The sequence below is a fragment of the Cyprinodon tularosa genome, unplaced genomic scaffold (genome assembly GCF_016077235.1).
Source record: "Cyprinodon tularosa strain WSP-4 unplaced genomic scaffold, ASM1607723v1 ctg3, whole genome shotgun sequence".
NCBI classification, from domain to species: domain Eukaryota; kingdom Metazoa; phylum Chordata; class Actinopteri; order Cyprinodontiformes; family Cyprinodontidae; genus Cyprinodon; species Cyprinodon tularosa.
This window is the reverse complement of record NW_024039007.1, coordinates 436,864-455,995: the sequence shown is the minus strand read 5'-3', so window position 1 is coordinate 455,995 and position 19,132 is coordinate 436,864. Positions and strand designations below refer to the sequence as shown.

At 37.3% G+C, this 19,132-nt stretch overlaps 1 protein-coding gene across 1 annotated transcript in view; it reads right to left on the bottom strand.

Annotated features, from left to right (window-relative positions):
- The window catches only part of dnajc17 (DnaJ (Hsp40) homolog, subfamily C, member 17), a 49,525-nt gene extending 31,754 nt beyond the window's left edge, over positions 1–17,771 (bottom strand). The window contains exons 1-7 of the mRNA XM_038291434.1: positions 17,515–17,771; positions 9,282–9,351; positions 5,682–5,740; positions 5,499–5,586; positions 5,250–5,326; positions 3,396–3,513; positions 2,644–2,687 (exon numbers count right to left, since the gene is read on the bottom strand). Of these exons, the coding sequence (XP_038147362.1) occupies positions 2,644–2,687; positions 3,396–3,513; positions 5,250–5,326; positions 5,499–5,586; positions 5,682–5,740; positions 9,282–9,351; positions 17,515–17,595 (537 nt within the window). The 5' untranslated portion in view covers positions 17,596–17,771. The remainder of the gene's footprint in view (positions 1–2,643; positions 2,688–3,395; positions 3,514–5,249; positions 5,327–5,498; positions 5,587–5,681; positions 5,741–9,281; positions 9,352–17,514) is intronic.
- Between the last annotated feature and the right edge of the window lie 1,361 nt (positions 17,772–19,132).

Genomic DNA, 19,132 nt, shown 5'->3' with positions numbered 1-19,132 from the left:
AACAGCCTTAACCATCAATCTTTAAATTCGATGCTCAAGTATTTGTATGTGTGATGTTTACAGCCCACAACCCTGCTGTTTTTGATCACAGCCTAAACAAATTTACAAATCGAGGATATTAGTGGAAAAGACCCAAATGACAAGTGACAGGGATTCGTTTCCAGGTCTGGTGAATGTCAAACAAATACCAGAATTTTAAAGCCAATCATGATTAAAGTAAATCCTTTTACTGAGCATATTCCATATTTTGATATAGGTAATTATAGCTTTAGTAAAACCTTGAGACATTTTGAACAGAAATACTTTACGTAAAGACTAAAAAAAAGTCAGACAGTCTTTTTGCTTTTAGCTTTTAGTCATAGACCAAAATCAAGAAGAAATAAAAGGAAACAGGATTTACAAAATTGATGTATCATTAACAAAAACAACATTTGGGGTGCATTTCTATTAGTTGTCTAGTTTTTCAAATACTTTTTTGCTGCATTTAACAAATAGTGTCATTAAAATTCATCACAGGCAAAAGGAGTCTGAATTCATACTAGTTAAATAATGAACTCAGATTTAAATGACTAATAGTTTTCTTTGCTTTGCAAAGGTTGTCAGGGTTCAACTTTTTATTTTCTGATCTGATATCGATATCGCTGCCTTAAAGTAGTGACCAACATCAACATTTAGCACAAATTACACACACTTTTATTACTCATTGATATAAACATTAGACAGAAGGTTTTATATGCAGGCAGATGTATTCTGATACTCATTTATAGGCGGGTATCGAATTAATATCAATATCTGTCCCAATATCCCTAGATATGTATCTTGAGCACAGGGACATTATAGAATAGAATAGAATAGAATAGAATAGAATAGAATAGAATAGAATAGAATAAAAAATCCCAGCAGCAAAAAGATTATAGAAAAAAAATGTCACAAAAATGTGACCAAAATAGTCACAAAATACACAAGTGTATAAAAATAGAGAAGAGAAAAAAATAAACAAAATAACTGTACTGTAAAGTGTTTTAACAATATAAATGCTGTGCACCTGGAGAATAAATTACCAATATACAGCTGTGGACATTTTTACAGTAATGAATATTTGAAAATAGCAGCAACATCAGAGATGTGCAAAATGACAGCAGCATGATATTTAACTGACTGAGAAAGAAAATGTGCAAAAATCAGCATGAATGTAAAAACTTATTTAGGTTGTTGGGGACACTGATGGTTATAAAATCTTACAGCTGCTAAGAGGAAGGATCTTTGATAACTCTCCCTGGTGAGTTCCCCCAGAGGGAGAAAGTAAAAGTGCACTGTCGTAAATATGCACAGCTGTGCTCCTGGTTTCTCCGTCAAGCCAGGCGCGGTTGTTTTGAGCTTAGCAGACAGGCGAACGCAACGAATGACTAATGCTGCGTTCACACCGCAGCTGGCGCGACAGAAGCAGCGAGTTTACATGCAACGTAACGTCAAGGCGCAGAAAGGCGTGTTTTTAGATGAAAAACACCTACCAGCTGCCGTGGTGAACCGCGAGGAGGCGACCAGGCCAGAGGCTGCTGATGAAGGGATCCCTACTGTCGGCGCACCGCTGGTATGTGGGGGTCTGAGCGGCTCCGACAGAAAAAATATTGAAGGCAGGATAATAATCTGAATGAACTGACTGCACTGATTACGTTTTCAGGTGTATTTTCTCACTTAAACACATATTAAAACTACTTTATTCCCACTGATCACAGCAAATATAGCTGCAAGGCAGAGAAAGGATAGTGAAGCTCCGCCCAACGCGCGTCAGACACACTTTTGCACCGCGCAGCCAGAGCAGCAAAGCTGCTTCAGCCGCGCGTCAGAACTAACTGGTACAAGCAGCAAAAATGAAGCAGCAGACGCGATTTTGCTGCGTCCGATGTGAACGTAGCATAACTGCACAAAGATCGCCACTGTGCTAGCAACGAGAATGCTTTTAACTGGGGCGTCTAGCAGTTCTCGCCGTAAAGCAAGACTGACTCTCACGAGACTTCTGAGCCTGTGGGTGCGGGTCGGTGCTCCTGCAATTGCAAGTGCAGTATTTCCCCCACAGACCACCAGGGCGGCCGACAATACCTTTGTTCAACCTGAAATGAATCATTTAATCATCCATAACGTTATGGAACACATTAATTAACTGAAAAATGTTGCATAGTGTGCCTTTAACTGAGAAATAAGGTTTTACTGTAAAATGAAATCACGCAATGCTCATACATGCAGCGTTGCTATGTCTGTAAATCTAGCTGGTGATTCTGCAAGTATTGTGCTAAGCTAATAAACAGCAGTCAAGGAACACTGCTGCTGCTGCTTTAGATGGCTTTCAATTACTAGAATCAGCTTTAGTGTGTAAACATATTAGCTAATGTCGCCTGGATCCGTTAATTCACACAGAGCGGGGCCTTTTCCAGGAGGAAATATAATAAGCCTTCTTTTGGCATAAATGTTAGTCCCCTGACAGCACTATTCTTAATCTGGAGGAAGTCATGTGAGAACAACATATGTGTTCAGTGATGAGACAGCATTTGTGGTCTCTGATTAATAAATCACAAATGGCAAAGGTTTGTTTTAAACTTACAATAAGACCACCATTCTGCCTTCCAAAAACAGCCTGTAGCTTACCTTTAGTTTGGGAGTTACGTTGCTCTGGGAATATCTTACCCCTCCTGAGTGTGAGAAAAAGCATTAGAGAAGGTTGAGGCCATGAAGTAACAAAGACAAAAGAACAACTGTTTAATTGAAATATGGTACTCAAGAGAGTCATCAAGAGACTTGTGCAGAAAGACAGCAACTTGGAAATGGCTCCCTTGTGGTAGATTTTTGGGCTATTGGAGACGGGGCTGTGATCAGGGGAGGGCTGAGTGCGTGCAAACGGACAGGACTCAAAATATGGAGAGACTATGAACCAGTAATTGCACACCCACAAAAGAGGGTCAGGTTTATATCTCCAGAACACTGCAGACTTTTTAACAGCAAAGAAAAATGTTACCAAGAAAGGAGGCCTGATGGACGTTTCTGTGTGCGTGTTTGGCACTTTGCATTCCTATGATGCATTGCCAAGTTGTTCCACTGCCAAATAAACTCAAATAGACCTCTTCTCGTAGAAGTTCAACTATTGTTATTATTCGTTGCTTGAATAATATTTGGTGAACCACAGTCAGAATGGTGGCTGCTGCGGTTAGAGAAACCGTACGATTGATAGGAAACCGAAAGAAAAGAAAGAAAAAAAAATCACCTAAGTGATGTTTTTGCCTAAAAAAGGACATGGTTGTTCAGAGGGAAATGTTAACAGCAGGACATTTGAAAATTGAAAATGTCCTGATAATTTTGACAAATACAGACAGGTGATGGATAAATCTAGGAAGTAATGGCACCTCTGTGAGTGTGGTCTCCGGGTTGTAGCTGTGCTTCCCTTTCTCTCTGGATCTGCTCCCTGATGAGCCTCTGCTCCTCTTCAAGCTGTCTGGATCCCTCCTCCCTTAAGCGGGTGATCTTTACGATTCAGACACAAACAATACAACATTAATCAGAAAGCTGCATGCATATTTCATAGAAAGAATATGTTTCATTAAACACCTTTCCCACTCAAAAGCTGAGCTGCTTTTCTGTCCTGGTCTTTGTTTTTATAAACTTCTAAACCACTCGATTTTACAGTTTAAGACAATAATGTCCTAATGAAGAACAAATTGCTTACATTCCCAGTCCAAGAAATATTGCCCCATATTTTGTCACATTAAATGCATTAATCAAATGCCACTTCTCATCATTAAAGCAAACACAGTGCTCTCATTTATCGCTTTCTGTCTGAACACAGCCGTGCAAAATGCTCTAAATGTCTGAGTGATAAATATAAATGAAGATTACAAAAAAGGTTTTCTGAAATTAAGCCTCTGATCTTTACCCAAGTGGTTGGATGAGTTTATCAGGAACTCAATCAAGTATTTGACAACAATAAAAAAAAAATTAATGAAGCACCTGTTTGTGCTTCAGATTTTCCTGGATATGTTTAAATATGTAGTTTCCAGTAAGCATTTGTGCTCAGCCCCACTTTTATTCTTGTCCATCTTCTACCTAGCATTAACTCACAGCATCGCTCTAGAAGCTTGCAAAAGTATTTATATTTGTATAGATCTAAACGGTATGCATGACACTTGAATTAGTCTTTACAGAGCAAATACTTTATTGTTGAGAGTTAATGCTTCTTATGGTGGATGGGATTCTTCTAACCAACAGCTTTTCCTCCAGGAGTCTCATGTATTTACAGTGTCTCCATTCATCTTCCTATCAACTCTTAACAGCTTCTCTCTTTCTACTGAAAACATTCCCACCACATCATACTGCCATTACCGTGTAATTCTGAGGGGACAGGTTCTAGGCTGATATGCAGTACATTTTTTTGTTTGTTTGTTCTTGCTACTCTTTAATAAAGCTCAGATTTCTGAAGCACACAATAGTTATCCTGTCAACAGGTTCTAACTCCTGAGCCAAAGACAACTGCTGTACCTTTAGAGTTTTCGGTGGGATATTGGAGGCTGGCATGATTAACATTTTCTATTTTATTTTATCAGTTAATAATTTAGTTTAAATTATTACGAAGAACGCGAGAAGAGTGGTGAGAACAGTAGAGAGGATCATTGGGGCTCCTCTTCCCTCCATTAAATACATTTCCTCCCAGGGCTGCATGTCCTGAGCCCATAACATCATCAGCAACCCTCACACCCCCACCATGGACTGTTCTCCCTGCTGTCCTCTGGGAAGACGCTTTGCAGCATTCGATGCAGGGACAGCAGGTTCTGTAACAGTTTTTCCCCACTGCCATCAGACTGTTGAAAAGTCACAAACAGAGACTCTGCATGACACTGAAAACATGGCAAATCTTACAAAACTAAGTGTTTCTACTGCATTTTGCACCATATCAATTTATTATTATTATTATTCTGCACTGCTCTGAACCTTCCATATTAATGGCTTTTGCACCATGTCTCCCCTAAACCGTTTACATTTTGATCACTGCTGCACTTTATCGATGGAATTGTTCATTCTAATGCTAAGGTGCTAATTCGCTGTTGAAAAAGCTGCATGTACTGAAATTTTGTCTTATATCAACTTTGTGTACACAACATGACAATAAAGTTTGTCCAAGTCTAAGATTTAACTCAAATCTAAGCAAGTTTTTGACTATAATGTTTATTATATTGTTTAGTCAAAGGCACTTCCTCTGTTCTTACCTCTTCCTCAAGTGTTCTTGTAATCTGAACTTCCTCTTGGCTCTGAGCTTCTGCTTGTCGTTCTCTGGCCTCCAAATCTAAAAAAAAAAAAAAAATGAGACACAAATATCCATCCTTTATATCTTAAGATCAAAGTCTCTACCCATTTTAAAAACCTCAAACTCTGTTGCATTAACACCTGAGGCAGAAATGTTACTTAAACACCTTAACGATAACAGTGAAACAGTAACTCAGTAACTTTATACTCACCAAGTTTAATTTTCTTCCTCTTATCATCTAATTTCTTGTTTCTCTCTTCTGCTTGTTTCTTGGCAGCACAGATCTTGTCATAGGCAGCCTGCAAAGAGCATTAGTCAGCAGGATGAACTGTCTGACAGTGTGGGAGTGAATCAGGGTGATTGTTATGGGTTAAAAATGCACGTTTGGTCTCACCTTGGCTGCGGCATCAGTGAGAACTTCAAGAGCCTGAGACAACTGGTGGAAGAGCTCCGCTTTAAGAAATTGAAGAAGCAAAGAAAAATATGAGATGAAAGAATACAACGAAAAACTAAAAATTATTATAAGAAAGACCTTAAATAAGATATGGAGGCAAAACAGTATCTATATTTATGCTATATGCTTAAGAAAAAAAAAAACGATCAAACCCCTTATATACAGGAAATGTATTCTTAAACAATAAAGCTTAACATAACCTGCGAGGAGATGTTCATTTTTAAAACTGGAGCAAATCTTCTAAAACCTTTTAATTAACAGTGGATTGGGGCGACTTTCTTCCATCCTTTCTGCCATCAGGAGTCCATCTTCCACTAGATCCTCCTGCACCATCCATGCAAAGCTAATCCATTCAGTACTACAGACTGATACTGCTACTCTTTATAGTACTGGCAGTCCACACAAACATGCATGTTATACTGCTGTCCGGTAACATCCATGAATATAACCGCCTCAGACCATCTGCTGGAGCTAAAGCACAGTGTTACAACATGGTTGGGTAGAAAAAAATAAAAAAGGGATTTCTTGAGAGGGTGTCTTCAGTCGGTGAAGGATGTTAACCCATAAGTCATTTCTTACATGCACACAGCTGCCCCCTTAGAGGGTGACAAGCTCCATCTCTAGCTCTGCTTTCGTGTGTCTGAGGCTTAGTCTGTCTATGTGCGGGTTCAAGTGTTGAAGCCCTCCAAACCACTTCTTTTCCATTTCTGGGAAACCGACCCCCTGCTTTTGTAATATTCCTCTCAACCACCTAACCATACCAATTTCCATTTTTTATACTGTCATGATCAGGAATTGTCTAAACCATCCAGGAACCACAGTAACCTCCTTCAAAAACGAACTTCATCACCAGCCTTGTGTGCAAGGTGCTTTTACCCCCCCTATTGACTAAAAGCTACACGGAAAGTCTTTGCTTCTATCAGGGAGCACACAGACTAAAGGTTTACTCACCCGATTATATGTGCATTTAACATTAAAGGCTCTACTCAGTAATTTGCGTGGTTCTTTATTGAGGGTTACAGTAGGCACAAATAAAAATGGAACTTTAATTCACTTAACAGGCTTAGAGTTACTGCAGGCTACACAGGCTAAAAAAATTAATACATCCCCGCTAATATAATAAATATCCAAGTTGCAGAAGTTCCAGGTATAATAAAGCACAAGGCTGAAATGGCTTTTAAACATGTTTCCATTATTTCCATATGTTATAGTCTATGATTACAGCATGAACTGATATTCTGAATTTTATGCAGTTTTCCTCTTTTAAAGCAAATATTTCTAATATGTTTTGAGGGGTTTTATAAATATGGCCTAATAACTGTAAGAAAATTGAACAGGCATCTGTTTTGGACATTCTTAGCAGTCTTTCTGACTGGCTTTTGTTTTGTTTATATTGATATTAAAATTATATTCTATGGGCTGAAATCAAGAAATATATCATGAGTACTAACACTCTTTCTGAAGTTGATTCCCTGCAAGAAGCTTTATGTTAACCTGCTGTATTTATATCTATATCAGTTTTGTTGTGAGTTTGTTTCAAATTTTCCAGGTTAAAGAATATGGAGGAATTCCTCCTTCTTCATTGTTACAGTTTGTTTGCCCGTCAGAAAAACCGAGCCTTACCATGACGCCGCTACCTCCACACTTTACCCTGCTCAGAACGTCATGGGGGAAGTTTTAATATACGACTTTACTGAGCATTTCCTCCAGCAGATATTAAGCTTTTAAAGATGTCGTTTTGCAGCGGGTTTTTCTGTCCTTTTAGTTACTCCCCCTCTTTGTTCAGCTTTAACTCACCACTGAAGGAAACAGCTACGTAGTTCACCATCTTCCAGTTTATGACACTTCAGCCATGATGGTTTATGGCAGGAAGCTTCGACTCCCATTCTTGAGGTCCTGCCACTTTTTTATGCGTCTGCTACACCACATCCGAGTATAATATTCAGGTCATTAGTAGAATTCTTTAGAACTTGGCTGCATGCTGAGGAGGTCATTCGGTCATTTTATTCAGGAGTGTTTGAGCAGCGACACATCTAAAAGGTGCAGGACGTCAGATCTCAATAGTTGCAGGCTGGTGATTTATGGGATGTTCCTAAAAACAATAATTAGCTGAAGTTGACAGTTTGGGTTGGGTGCCGTAAACCTCGACAGAAGTATGTGGTTAAGGTCAAACTTGTTAAACCTAGAGCTGGACAATTTGGACAATATCAATATCATGTATACATTTTTATAGTATATATTTCTTAATTTTGGTCAACACGATTTTATTTAGATAGTGCTATAAAACAACAATAAATGTCCTAAAATGCCCTAAAAAAGATGCCCATACAATCTAATGACAATTGCATTGCCACGTTCATAAAAACTCCTCTAATTTAAACAACTGAAAAACATAAAAATAAGAACTATAAAACAACATAAAACCAAAAACACCCGAGCTGCAAATGCTGCAATAATAGAGTGATGATGCAATAATAGAGACATAATAATATCAACACATATATTGATATAGAATTATTGAGTCTTTTTTTTTTTATCTTCCACCAAAACAATTATCAAAAACAGAAAATCAAATTAGAAATTGGAAAGGATAAGTCAGGATTATAATAAGAAATGAAGAGGAACTGAATCATCCAAGTCATTTGCAGGTTAGTCAAAAGCTGAGACTTGTGAAGAAATCAACAAATTTAAACAAACTCCACTCTCTGTGACCCGATCAGCCGTGCAGCACTCTGCCAAAACTCTGCAGAATGCTCAATGATGGCTAGAAAAAGTGTGTAGATCATTTTAAATTTGCTGAAAGACATTCATGATCATGTTAATTAATATATTCAGTTTTTATTTATAATTTGGTCCGGTACGGATTTTAGAACTGTTATTATAAATAGAAACTCATTTACCTAGTTGTTATCGTAATTTACACTTTTGAAACGGATTTAAAAAATGGTTCAAATAAATTCCTAAAAGTGCTGATGAAGATTCTCAGTCATCCAGGTCATAGTCATTCTGTAAAAGTTCAAAAAAATCCACTGGACTTGGTTTCCAAGATTTGAAGACGTTTCGCCACCTCTCCAGGAAGCTTTCTCAATTCAAATGTCTGGTTAGACAGGTTTCAGGTATTACAGGAGACAATCCCCCCCTTTAACGACCGACCTTCAGAATCATAGACAGGTTTCAGATATTACAGGCTAACAATGGAACCAAACGACCCACTCGTCGGTTTTCCATTTGCATGTTTCCAAGCAATACAAGGCCTTGTCTATATAAAGACTCAAACTCATTGCAAATCCAGACATTTAAATTGAGAAAGCTTCCTGGAGAGCTAGCGAAACGTCTTCAAATCTAGGAAACCAAGTCCAGTGGATTTTTTTGAACTTTTAAGGAAATTCCTAAAAGATTAAGATGATTATATAACATTCCTGCTGAATATCTGCTCTGTATATTATTCAATTATGAGAAAGAATGTCGACTAATTCATCGGAACAATGAAAGAAATGTGAGCCTCAGAATGCGGAAAAGGAAAAACAACGTTTTACTCACCTGCTTTAGGGTTATCTGGGTTCTTGTCTGGATGGCAGGTCAAGGCTTTCTGTCGGTATGCTTTCTTGATCTGGTTAAATAAAGAGGAGCTTTTTAAATCTTTTTCTTTGCTCTTTTAAAAGCACAATGAGAAGTAAATCAACTGTGGTTTTGATCTGCAGCAGGTTACCATTTAGTTGCATATTTCTCCTCAGGATTTAGAATTGTTCACAATGTAGAAAAATTATATAACAGGACAGAAAAGGAAACATAGTGAGAGCTGATCGCCAGTACAATTAAGACATAGGTTTAGAAATATTAAACCAACATTGACTCACTCAGGATAAACTAAAATAATTATTTAAGAAAGCAAAATGAAAAGCATCAGACTAACAAATTACGAATCCATCATAAGAAATATACACAGAAGAAAGAACAATCCAAGAGAAAGCTGCTAAAAAATAGAATCAAGTTCTTAAAATCTGAAAATAAAGGGATTTAACGGCCTCATTCCTAAATCATAATGTCTAACTTCAATCGAAGGGAGAGAGGAGAAGTCAAAAGTTAAGCCAACTTCTAGAATGAGACAGCATGGAAAAAATAAGACACTATACTTAAGGTCTGAATACAACATTTTTATTTACCGTTAATTATTGCTCATTTCCACATGTGTTAACTAACAAAGTACAAATACTTTGTTACCTTACTGAGGTAGGAATTTTGGCTATTACAGACGTAATTATTTTCAAGACAACTTTTCACTTCTACTCTTTAAATTTTTTTTTGCAATTTTCTCTATTTTCTACTCCTTACATTCTAAAAATAGACTTGTTATTTTTGTTTCCTTTAAGCTCATTTTCATTAAGGCCTATTGGTATTTAAAAAAGATAAAAACCATCAAAATAATCTGTTTCATCCAAACAATTCATTTCTTTGTGGTTGAACTCAGTCCTGCTCAAACTTTTTTTTCACCACATACAAAAATAAAACTTTTTTCAAGAGGATGTAAAGTTAAATTTGAAACTTACCATTAGTTATAAAACTAAGAAACTTAAGTATAAGGAAGACATCATCCAGAATTTTAGAAACATTTTCCTTTAATAGGGTAGTGCAGTAACCAGTATAATTTTAAAACATTTTTCTCTTCAATTACTTTTACTTTAATACTTTAGTTTTAAAAACTTTTCCCACGCACCGTTAGAAATTCAGAGAAAAAAAATAACACCTTGAGAAAAATAGCAACCTAGCAAGGTCAGGCTCCCTTATTGCTTTGACTAAACCTGCAGCCCCTGCAAGGCCGTTCAGATTGACCAGAGGTGGATGTTTAATTACAGAATCAATTTTCCCAGATTTATACAGTCCTTCTCGCGTGTAATGTCAACGTGGAATCACGTGCCAAAAAACATATACCAAGTTTCCCTCAATGAAGCTGAAGTTATCGAAAATGTAGAAATCTAAACAAAGTGCCCTGGATGACTGCTTTTAAAGTTAACCATTCACTGTTCCTTGTGGGGCCAGTTAACGACAAGGTGGTTTCCATTAGATGTCTCCTCTGTTGGTGAAAGGAAGCAGGAAAGACTTCCATGAAGACCAGAGGGGGCTGCAGAGTGCAACGCTCAGGCTTTCTGCACGCAACCTCAATAAAAAAAACAAAAAAAGACATGCTCAAATATATACCGTGCATTGCAAGCTAAAGATCTTTCCCATACATTCCTTCATACATGCGAGTGCAGCCTAAATATACAAATCCTAATCAGACGCTCCGATGTACAGCATGTTTTCACGTATTCTGACTCACCAACCCTTTCCCTTCCAACGTCTGCGTGTATTAATCTCCTGCCATTACGCTACAGGCCATGAATAAAAAGGAAGCACCTTCAATCGTGTCTGGGAAATGTTTGCATTCGTTTTGTTTTTTTTACATGTGCAGAGTTTCCCAATAGGTTGTTTAGTACTTTTTATTTTCCTTAGAGTGGAAGCCAAGCTCCAATATTGATGGAATTAGCAGATTGTGGTAAGAAAAGATTGGGTCCCGGTTTTATACACATTATGATTTCTAAGACAGCTCCTTCAAACAAGCACTAAGTTTTGTAAAAACAGGGTATTTCTTATTTTATTTCACTTCAGTAAATAATTGAGTTTGTTTTGCCAAAAGGGTTTTAATAGAATTGATATCATAAGGGAATATTAGGTCTTTCTTCTTGGCAGAGAATCATCTTAGAGATGGGATCCAGGGAATATAGCCAGATGCTTCTGCTTACTGGCTTCTGCTTCTCCATCTTTATCTGCTTCTTCTTTCCTTCATAATTCCAGTTATTCCGATAAAATCAACTTATAATCTGAGGCATATTCTCACCCTAAAATATGCACAGAATTTCAAATCACAAGCATAACCTGCTGTAGTTGTTTTTAATCACTATTAAAAGAAAATAGTCAATTTGCAAATTCTTTTTTTCTTCCAAAAATGCTTTACATCGTGTTCAAATCGACTCCTAAATTGCAGTTAAATTTTTATAAAACTGTGCTTTATTGTCATTTTGGTATAATTGCTTGATTCCTGAATTATTAGAAAGGAAAATACTTGGAATCCTTAGTTTGTTTTTATTTTCCATCACAATCTCACAGGATAAATAAGGCTTTTAATAGAAAAGGGTGTTGTAAAGCACATATTTGCACATTACATACCATAGCTATAGAATATTTACAATCAGCACAAAAAACAGTCAAGAAAAAAAACTGTTTATATTTGGTTTTACTGTGAAAAAGGTAAAACCGTCTTTTTTTGGGGTAAATGAAAAGTTTAACACAGCTCCATTGCTCAGACCTCTTTAAAAATAATCAAAATAAAGCTGCAAAAGGTGACTAAAAGCACTAAGGAACATTATTTTAGATCTTTTCTCCCAGCGGCTGTCAAACTTTGCAACCATCACAGCAACTCAAAAACTCAAAGTTCCCTGCTTTCCGTTAGCACAGTTTTTCCATTTCTTTCGTAGTTTGCTTCCATCTTTTTATGCACAAATATTAACTGCTCCTGTAAAACATTATTTCAATTCGTCCTACCCAGTTGCACCTTTCATTTGAGCTGAGTCTACTGTTATTCATAGCATTGAGTCTTATTTGTTACTTAATCTCTGCTAAAAAAAAGGAAAAAGGATTTATCTAATACTAAGAACCATTGGCCTAAAAGGCTAGAAGCCAAAAAGCTTCAGGTTTACATCCCCTAAAAGCACTATTCCAGTGTTTTTTGGAGATTATATTCAAAGGAAAAAATAAATACCTATAGTATTTAAATAAAACCCAATTCTAATTTTAGTCTTTAGTTCATATTATTTAGTGCTGCTTGTAACATCCACAGTTTTTCCCTCATATAGAGGCTGAAGTAAATGAAGAAAATCTCTCCATTTCCCACGCTGGAGTTTGTGGAAAGACAAGCCACACAATCAGGAGAAGGCAACAATCCTGCAGCAGCAGCAAGCCAACAGTAGCCTGATGGTTAGAGTCTGCACCGCACCGATTCCTTTGTACATTTTGTCCTCATTACCAGCATCTGGTGCCAAATGATTGCTGACAAACTGCTGCTGAGTGTCCTGGTCGCATCGCAGCCACAGCAGAGCTGGAGGCAGATAAGCTGCCATGGAAGCCTCCCCCTTAATTGCTATGTTCCACTATTTACAGGCCGTCATTTGCTTAAGGAAGATAACGGCACAAATAGGAAGGTGGGAGAGAAGAAAGAGTACATATGAATAAACAGGGAGGATGCGTGTAAAGGAGTTCCTGTTACAAATTCAAGTTGAAGCCGTTTTTAAACTTTTTATGAAACTGTGGCAGAAAAAAAGAGCAAAAATGACAAAAATTGATCACTTTAGTAATGCAGAAGAAGACAATGTCCTAAAGAGAAGTTAAATAATGTTTTTAAAATAGTTAAGTAAAAATTGGATCCAAGATGCAGACTTCCCCCCCCTGTGTTGCAGGATCTTTAGTAGAGCAAAGGCCTATTTCACAAAAGTTGAATTTAGAAATCAAGGTGAAGAGATACAACCAGGCCAGACAAAGGATAAGGATAAGGATATCACAAAGGCAAGGCCAGGCTTAGCAGGTGCAGCTATGTCAAGCCAGGCATAGGTAATAAAGCTAAATCCTATAGGCTACGTTCACACTGCAGGCCTTGATGCTCAATTCCGATTTTTTTGTGAAATCTGATTGTTTTGCGTTGCTGTTCACATTTCCAAATATATACCACTTGTATGTGATCTCCTGTGTGAACTGCATTTATACAACACAAGTGTCCCGCATGTGCAGTAGAGGACGCAGTGATGTCACAAGCTGGCATGCTCTGTGTTTACGGAAGTAAACATGGATGGTAGTGCTGGAGCGCATATCGCCATCTTTCCCAACCATAAAAACAATCTTTTTGAAGATGGTTAAACATTAATACAGCTCTCCGCATCATCGTCTGCCATTGTTGTTGTTTTTCTTGCCACTTCTTCATAGCAAGACACAGAATAGTGACCTTTGTCAGGTATTAATGGCGTTCAGGTCGGATGAATGCGAACTGGCGGTTCAGACACAGGTCGCAAATGAATAAATCAGATTCTTATCGGATTCAGGACCACATAGCCAAGTGGCCTGGTCGCATTTGAAAAAATTGGATCTGTGTTGTTCAGACTGCAATGAAAGATCAGATACAGGTCCAATATTGGCCAAAAAAATCGGATTTGGGTCACTTTAGGCTGCAGTGTGAACGCAGCCTTAGTCTTTGGCCCAATCCAGATTGGACCAATTGTAGCTCCTCTTCCTTTACCTTACGCACAGTCAACAGTTAGAACATTATTGAGAGTAGGAAGGGAGCCTTGGATGGCTTTGCTGAATCTGTACACCCTTAGCCCTTCCGGACGTCATTACAGGATGGTAACACACATGGACAATGCTCGTCAAGACTTTAGGAAACTATGAGTCCTATTCGGACAGAATTTATCATGGCAGCCGCTGAAATACTTCCCCTTTGGCTTCAGAGTCCTTACGGATTTGCTTTTGACTAGAATGTGGGGGACTCAGGATCAAACATTGTGAACATTTTGGCATAAAAGCTTTGTTTTGCTTTTATGCCAAAATGCCTTTTATGCCTTATTTGACCAAAAAAGGACTTGGGACTATGTTGGAATGAAATAGAAGAACATTTTGCAGACTGGCAGTATCATGTTGACCATCATAAAGACTTAAAGGTGCCCACTCATATTTGATCCTCTTACTTATTTTAGGTGTTAAAAATGGCTGATGCGCCTGGTGCAGAGGGTGGACCACCACCCCCAGAAATCACACTATGAGACAATTTAGCCCTTAACTTAAACAAAGGGAGGCCCGTTATAGGAGAAAGGATGGAAAGGTTTGGGAGTCATGGGCTTTTTCTGAATGAACAATTTGGTTCATAGCTTCTGTCTCTTTACTTTTCAAGGGGTCAGCAGTAATTGGCATACTGCATGTCCAAGGAAAAACTCAACTTTGAAACTATTATTTCAGGGAAGAATTTTTTGTGAAAAACCTCAGAAGGATTTACTGAATCAGATTAGGCATTTAAACGTTTGATGGAGAGAGAAACTTACATTTCAGTGTTTTCTATATTTTACTTAATCATTGTAGAAGTACATATAGAAAGCTATCCCTATTTATAGAGAAAAGTCAGGCAAGCTGGGCAATATGTACAGTGCCTTGTCAACATATTCACAAAAATGTTTTTAACATTTTGGTAAATTAAAAGTAGAGTTTTTGTGAGATAAAACAACAAAACAAAGTCGAATATGAGTGAAAGGGCGGAACAATACATATGAAACAAAAGTTTAAAGCAGCTTATAATGTTGGCTGATAAAAGTTCTCTGGATATTGTTATGGATTTGATCAGACTTTGCTCATGTTTATATGCATGTTACAAGACCTCTGCTTTGAACGTTAAAATAAAAGAGCTCAGTTTTTACAACTTTAGTGTGAGAAGGAAAAAAAATGACCCATCTGAGTATTTATTTTTTTCTTTTATTGCAAAAACAGCCAAAGGTTTGTGCTTTCATAGGCTGTATCTTTGTGGGGGTTTTTTTGTTTTTTTTCTTGCAAAGCAACTCTTTTTCAGACTGGATGGAAATAATCTACTAACATCAGTTCTCAAGTGTTGCTGTAGATTCTGATGTATGGATACGCTGCAATTTACCCATTCCACTGCTGAAATGTGGCATGCTGCTGTCACCAGATTTCACCATGCAGAAAATGTGCTTATAGTGACCATTTACTGCTAAAAATGAAATGCTTTGTCAGACACTGGATTTGGGAAAGAGGTCACATCCCAGCTGCAGTTGTTCAACATGAAAAACATCTGAGATGTGGATTTTTTTTATTTGCCAAGAGCTACTGGCAACATTTGCCGATATTAAAACATTTCACTGCATTTTATGGGTTCAAACACTACAGTAAGACGCTCATGTATAAAAGCTGCACAGCACCGTATGTTCCACTGGTCTAATAAGACACAAACTGCCAGAAAAAGATTAGACCTCCAACTTCCAATGATCTTAACGCGCGTGTTTACTATATATTATATTATTTCCAGTCAGAATTCCCAGTTTAAGCAATGCACTAGTTGCATCCTTCCGCTATGCATCGCATAGAGGCTGAAAAGATTAGGATTCTAATAAAAACTCACTGATGTTTAGGGCTGGGACCTGACAACATGTGGAAAGGTTCGGTGTCATTAATGGTAACAAGCTTCTAATAATGTACTACTGTACAATTATATAGTCTGCCTGAGAGTAAATTATGAGCATGTTGTTAATTCTGTTTTTTTTTCTTGCTGCTGCAATGCATTAAGTAAAAGGTTTATTAAAATTATAGTAGCTGAATGAACCACAGTGTTTGTGTGGTCCCGGATGTTGACATGGCTTTACCATGCAATCTGCGGTAGGTACGACTCTGGTGGTTATCCCTCATCACTGCCCTAAACACCAAGCCCAGTTATTTACAATCATTAAATCATGAGATTTCATAGGTTTCATAAGGATTTCTCAAATATCAGACATCATCAGAAGTTCAGCTACTGTTATATAAGACATGCGTTATAAGATATATGGTTTGGCAGACCTAAAGCTCAGTGTTCAAACTCCTGCGTCAAAGCAATACTTTACAATCTGTAACACACGGCTTTTACGTAATGCCTCTTTATGTGACAACCCATAAAAACAGATTCTTGGATGAGCTTCTTCCATGTCTGATTAACAGCCTGCCTGAAGGGAGATGGGGCTGCAGGTCAAACAACTTCGATAAGTGGCTGATGACGTCCAACTTCACACATTTGATTGATTTTTGTGAGCGTTCTGTGATTCTATGCAGCGCCCATGAGCCTAACCCCACTATCTCTGTTAACCATCAACAGACCGCTCAGAGCCGGCGCTCTCAATTCTGAGGCTTTAGCTCTTCCCAAGCCACAACCACCGACTTCCTCAAGGATAATCCTCCAGGAATGAAAACACTTTGAAAACCAATTAAGAAATTAACTACTTCCCTTCTTTTGGCAGCCATTTTAATCCAATCTTGTTTAGGCCGATGGATTCTACAGAGATGTGGTGGTGGGAGGGGAAAGCAGTATTAAGGATTCTGTGGTTAACTTCTGATTGAAATTAAAGTCTTAAAAAAACATGGCAGATGGGAAAACCTTAATGGCCACAAATCAAAACTTAGACTAATACTAATTTCTAAATATTTTAATCAACCTCAATCAGCAAAAATGTTATCCATCAAATATATAAATTATCTCATTTATTCTAAATAATTTTGAATATTTTAGCTTAGATGTAAGGATTATTCTAACATTCTAAATCATTAATTATATAAATCCATTGCATATACTGTTTTGTTAGGCAGAAATTGTCCGAGACGCTGTCTCCATCTAGTGGTCATTCTGGTGTATTGCAACTGTGAGATGTAGGCTGTTGTCTTTTAAAAGGACATGCCGGACTGAAAGTCTATTCCTACTTTTGCATGAGATTTATCTTACTTGTTTAGGTACCTTGTGGTTGTGCTGTTTTCAGAATAATAAATGAAATATAATAATTGTGACATAAGTGCTCTTCCTGCCTGCTTCACCAAAATAAAAGAAGGGATTTTATCGGTTTCGTTTGGAAAAATAAAAAATACATTTTTTTTTTATTTTTTTGCACTTTCAAATACTAAGTTACTGACAATAGTATCGTTGCTTTTAATGTACTGCTTTACGTACCTCTTTCGTTGTAGCTGTGCTCTCAATGCCGAGTAACCCATACAGATCCATCTGTAAGATTTCCTTCGCCTTTCCAGACATTTTTTGTCTTGATATCAGCTAATACAGCAGCGCGGGGGGGCGGGGGGGGGATGCTTATAACAGGGTTAAAGCTGCTTCTGAGGTGGTAAAAGTTCGTTAATTTAGCTTTTTATAGCTGCTGTTTAGGTTTAGGCAGCATGAGTTTGACGTTGACGACTTTTCAACCGGATGTACTTTGCATGATGGGAGATGTAGTTTATTGCAGGCAGAATCGCTTGTCTTGCTGCGTTTAATCGCGGTTGACAAACAACTTTTCGATGCAGTTTACCGCCACCTACAGGTGAGGAGTGTGGATCACAACGGCCCCATTTATAAAGATACTTCTATTTATTTATTTATATATATGTCTATTTCTATAATATTACTTTACAAATACAAAATCCTCCTAAGTATTCCTGTTATTATTAAATATTTAAAAAAATATTGTTAAAAAAAAGCTGTTTTTCAGCAGAATATCTATCAAATCAAATTTACCTTTCTCCCTATTTAGGCCTCTAACCAAATTCCTTCTTTCTGCTTCATACTTCTTAAAATAGATCACTACATTTTCCACTGTTTCGTCTTCTCCACAATATTCACATTTGCCTGACATATGTTTCCCTATTTTTTAATAGTGTATTATTTAATCCTGTATGTCCAAATCTAAGTCCTAAATAACTATTTCCTCTCTTCTGCTTCCTTCTGTTAACCTAATTTCTCAGACTTTCTGTTGAATCCTATAAAACCATCTTCTTCTCTTATCATGGCAGCCGCTGAAACACTTCCCCATTGTTTTTGCCACCTTTCCTTCATCTTTTGTTTAATTATACTTTTAATTTCTGCCTTACTTATGTTAATCATCATATCAGTGGTTTTATTTTTTTATGCTTCCTTAGCAATCTTATCTGCAATTTCATTTCCTTTAATCCCTATATGTGCTGGCACCCAAACAAATATAACACTAATACCCATCCTTTGAACTTGATATAAAACTGGCTGTATTTCAATTAAAATGTCTAATCTACTTTCCGAAAAATGATTTTGTATACTGATTAAAGCTGAACTCGAATCTGAACCCCTAATTGATATTAATGGTCTCACTTCCTCCATCCATTGCAATGCTAATTGCTATTTTTTTCAGCTAGTGAAAAAAAATTATATAGATAAGAAATTATACTCTGTACTGTGAGGGCAATTTGGAACATAAAAAACAAATATTGCACAGTTACTGAAAATGTACAAAACAATAATGCCTCTTTGGGCATTTAGGCTGCAGCAGTCTTTCACTGAAGGAGATGTTATGTTTTATTACATTTGAACTAACCTTTTCACAGTTTTATCATGACAGAATTGTTCAAGCTTTGTTTTGCCAATTTAAACAGACACACGCTGTATTAGATGTGCTTTATATCACTAACTCTCATTGATATCAGTTTGTGCACATCTGGCTAACTTGAGTTTTCTTTCCCTCAGATAAAGTTCATCCATCTTTACAGATCTCCTTCAGCATCTTAGTCTCTATCTGCAGTTTCCGATAGCCCCATATGGCATTTTATTT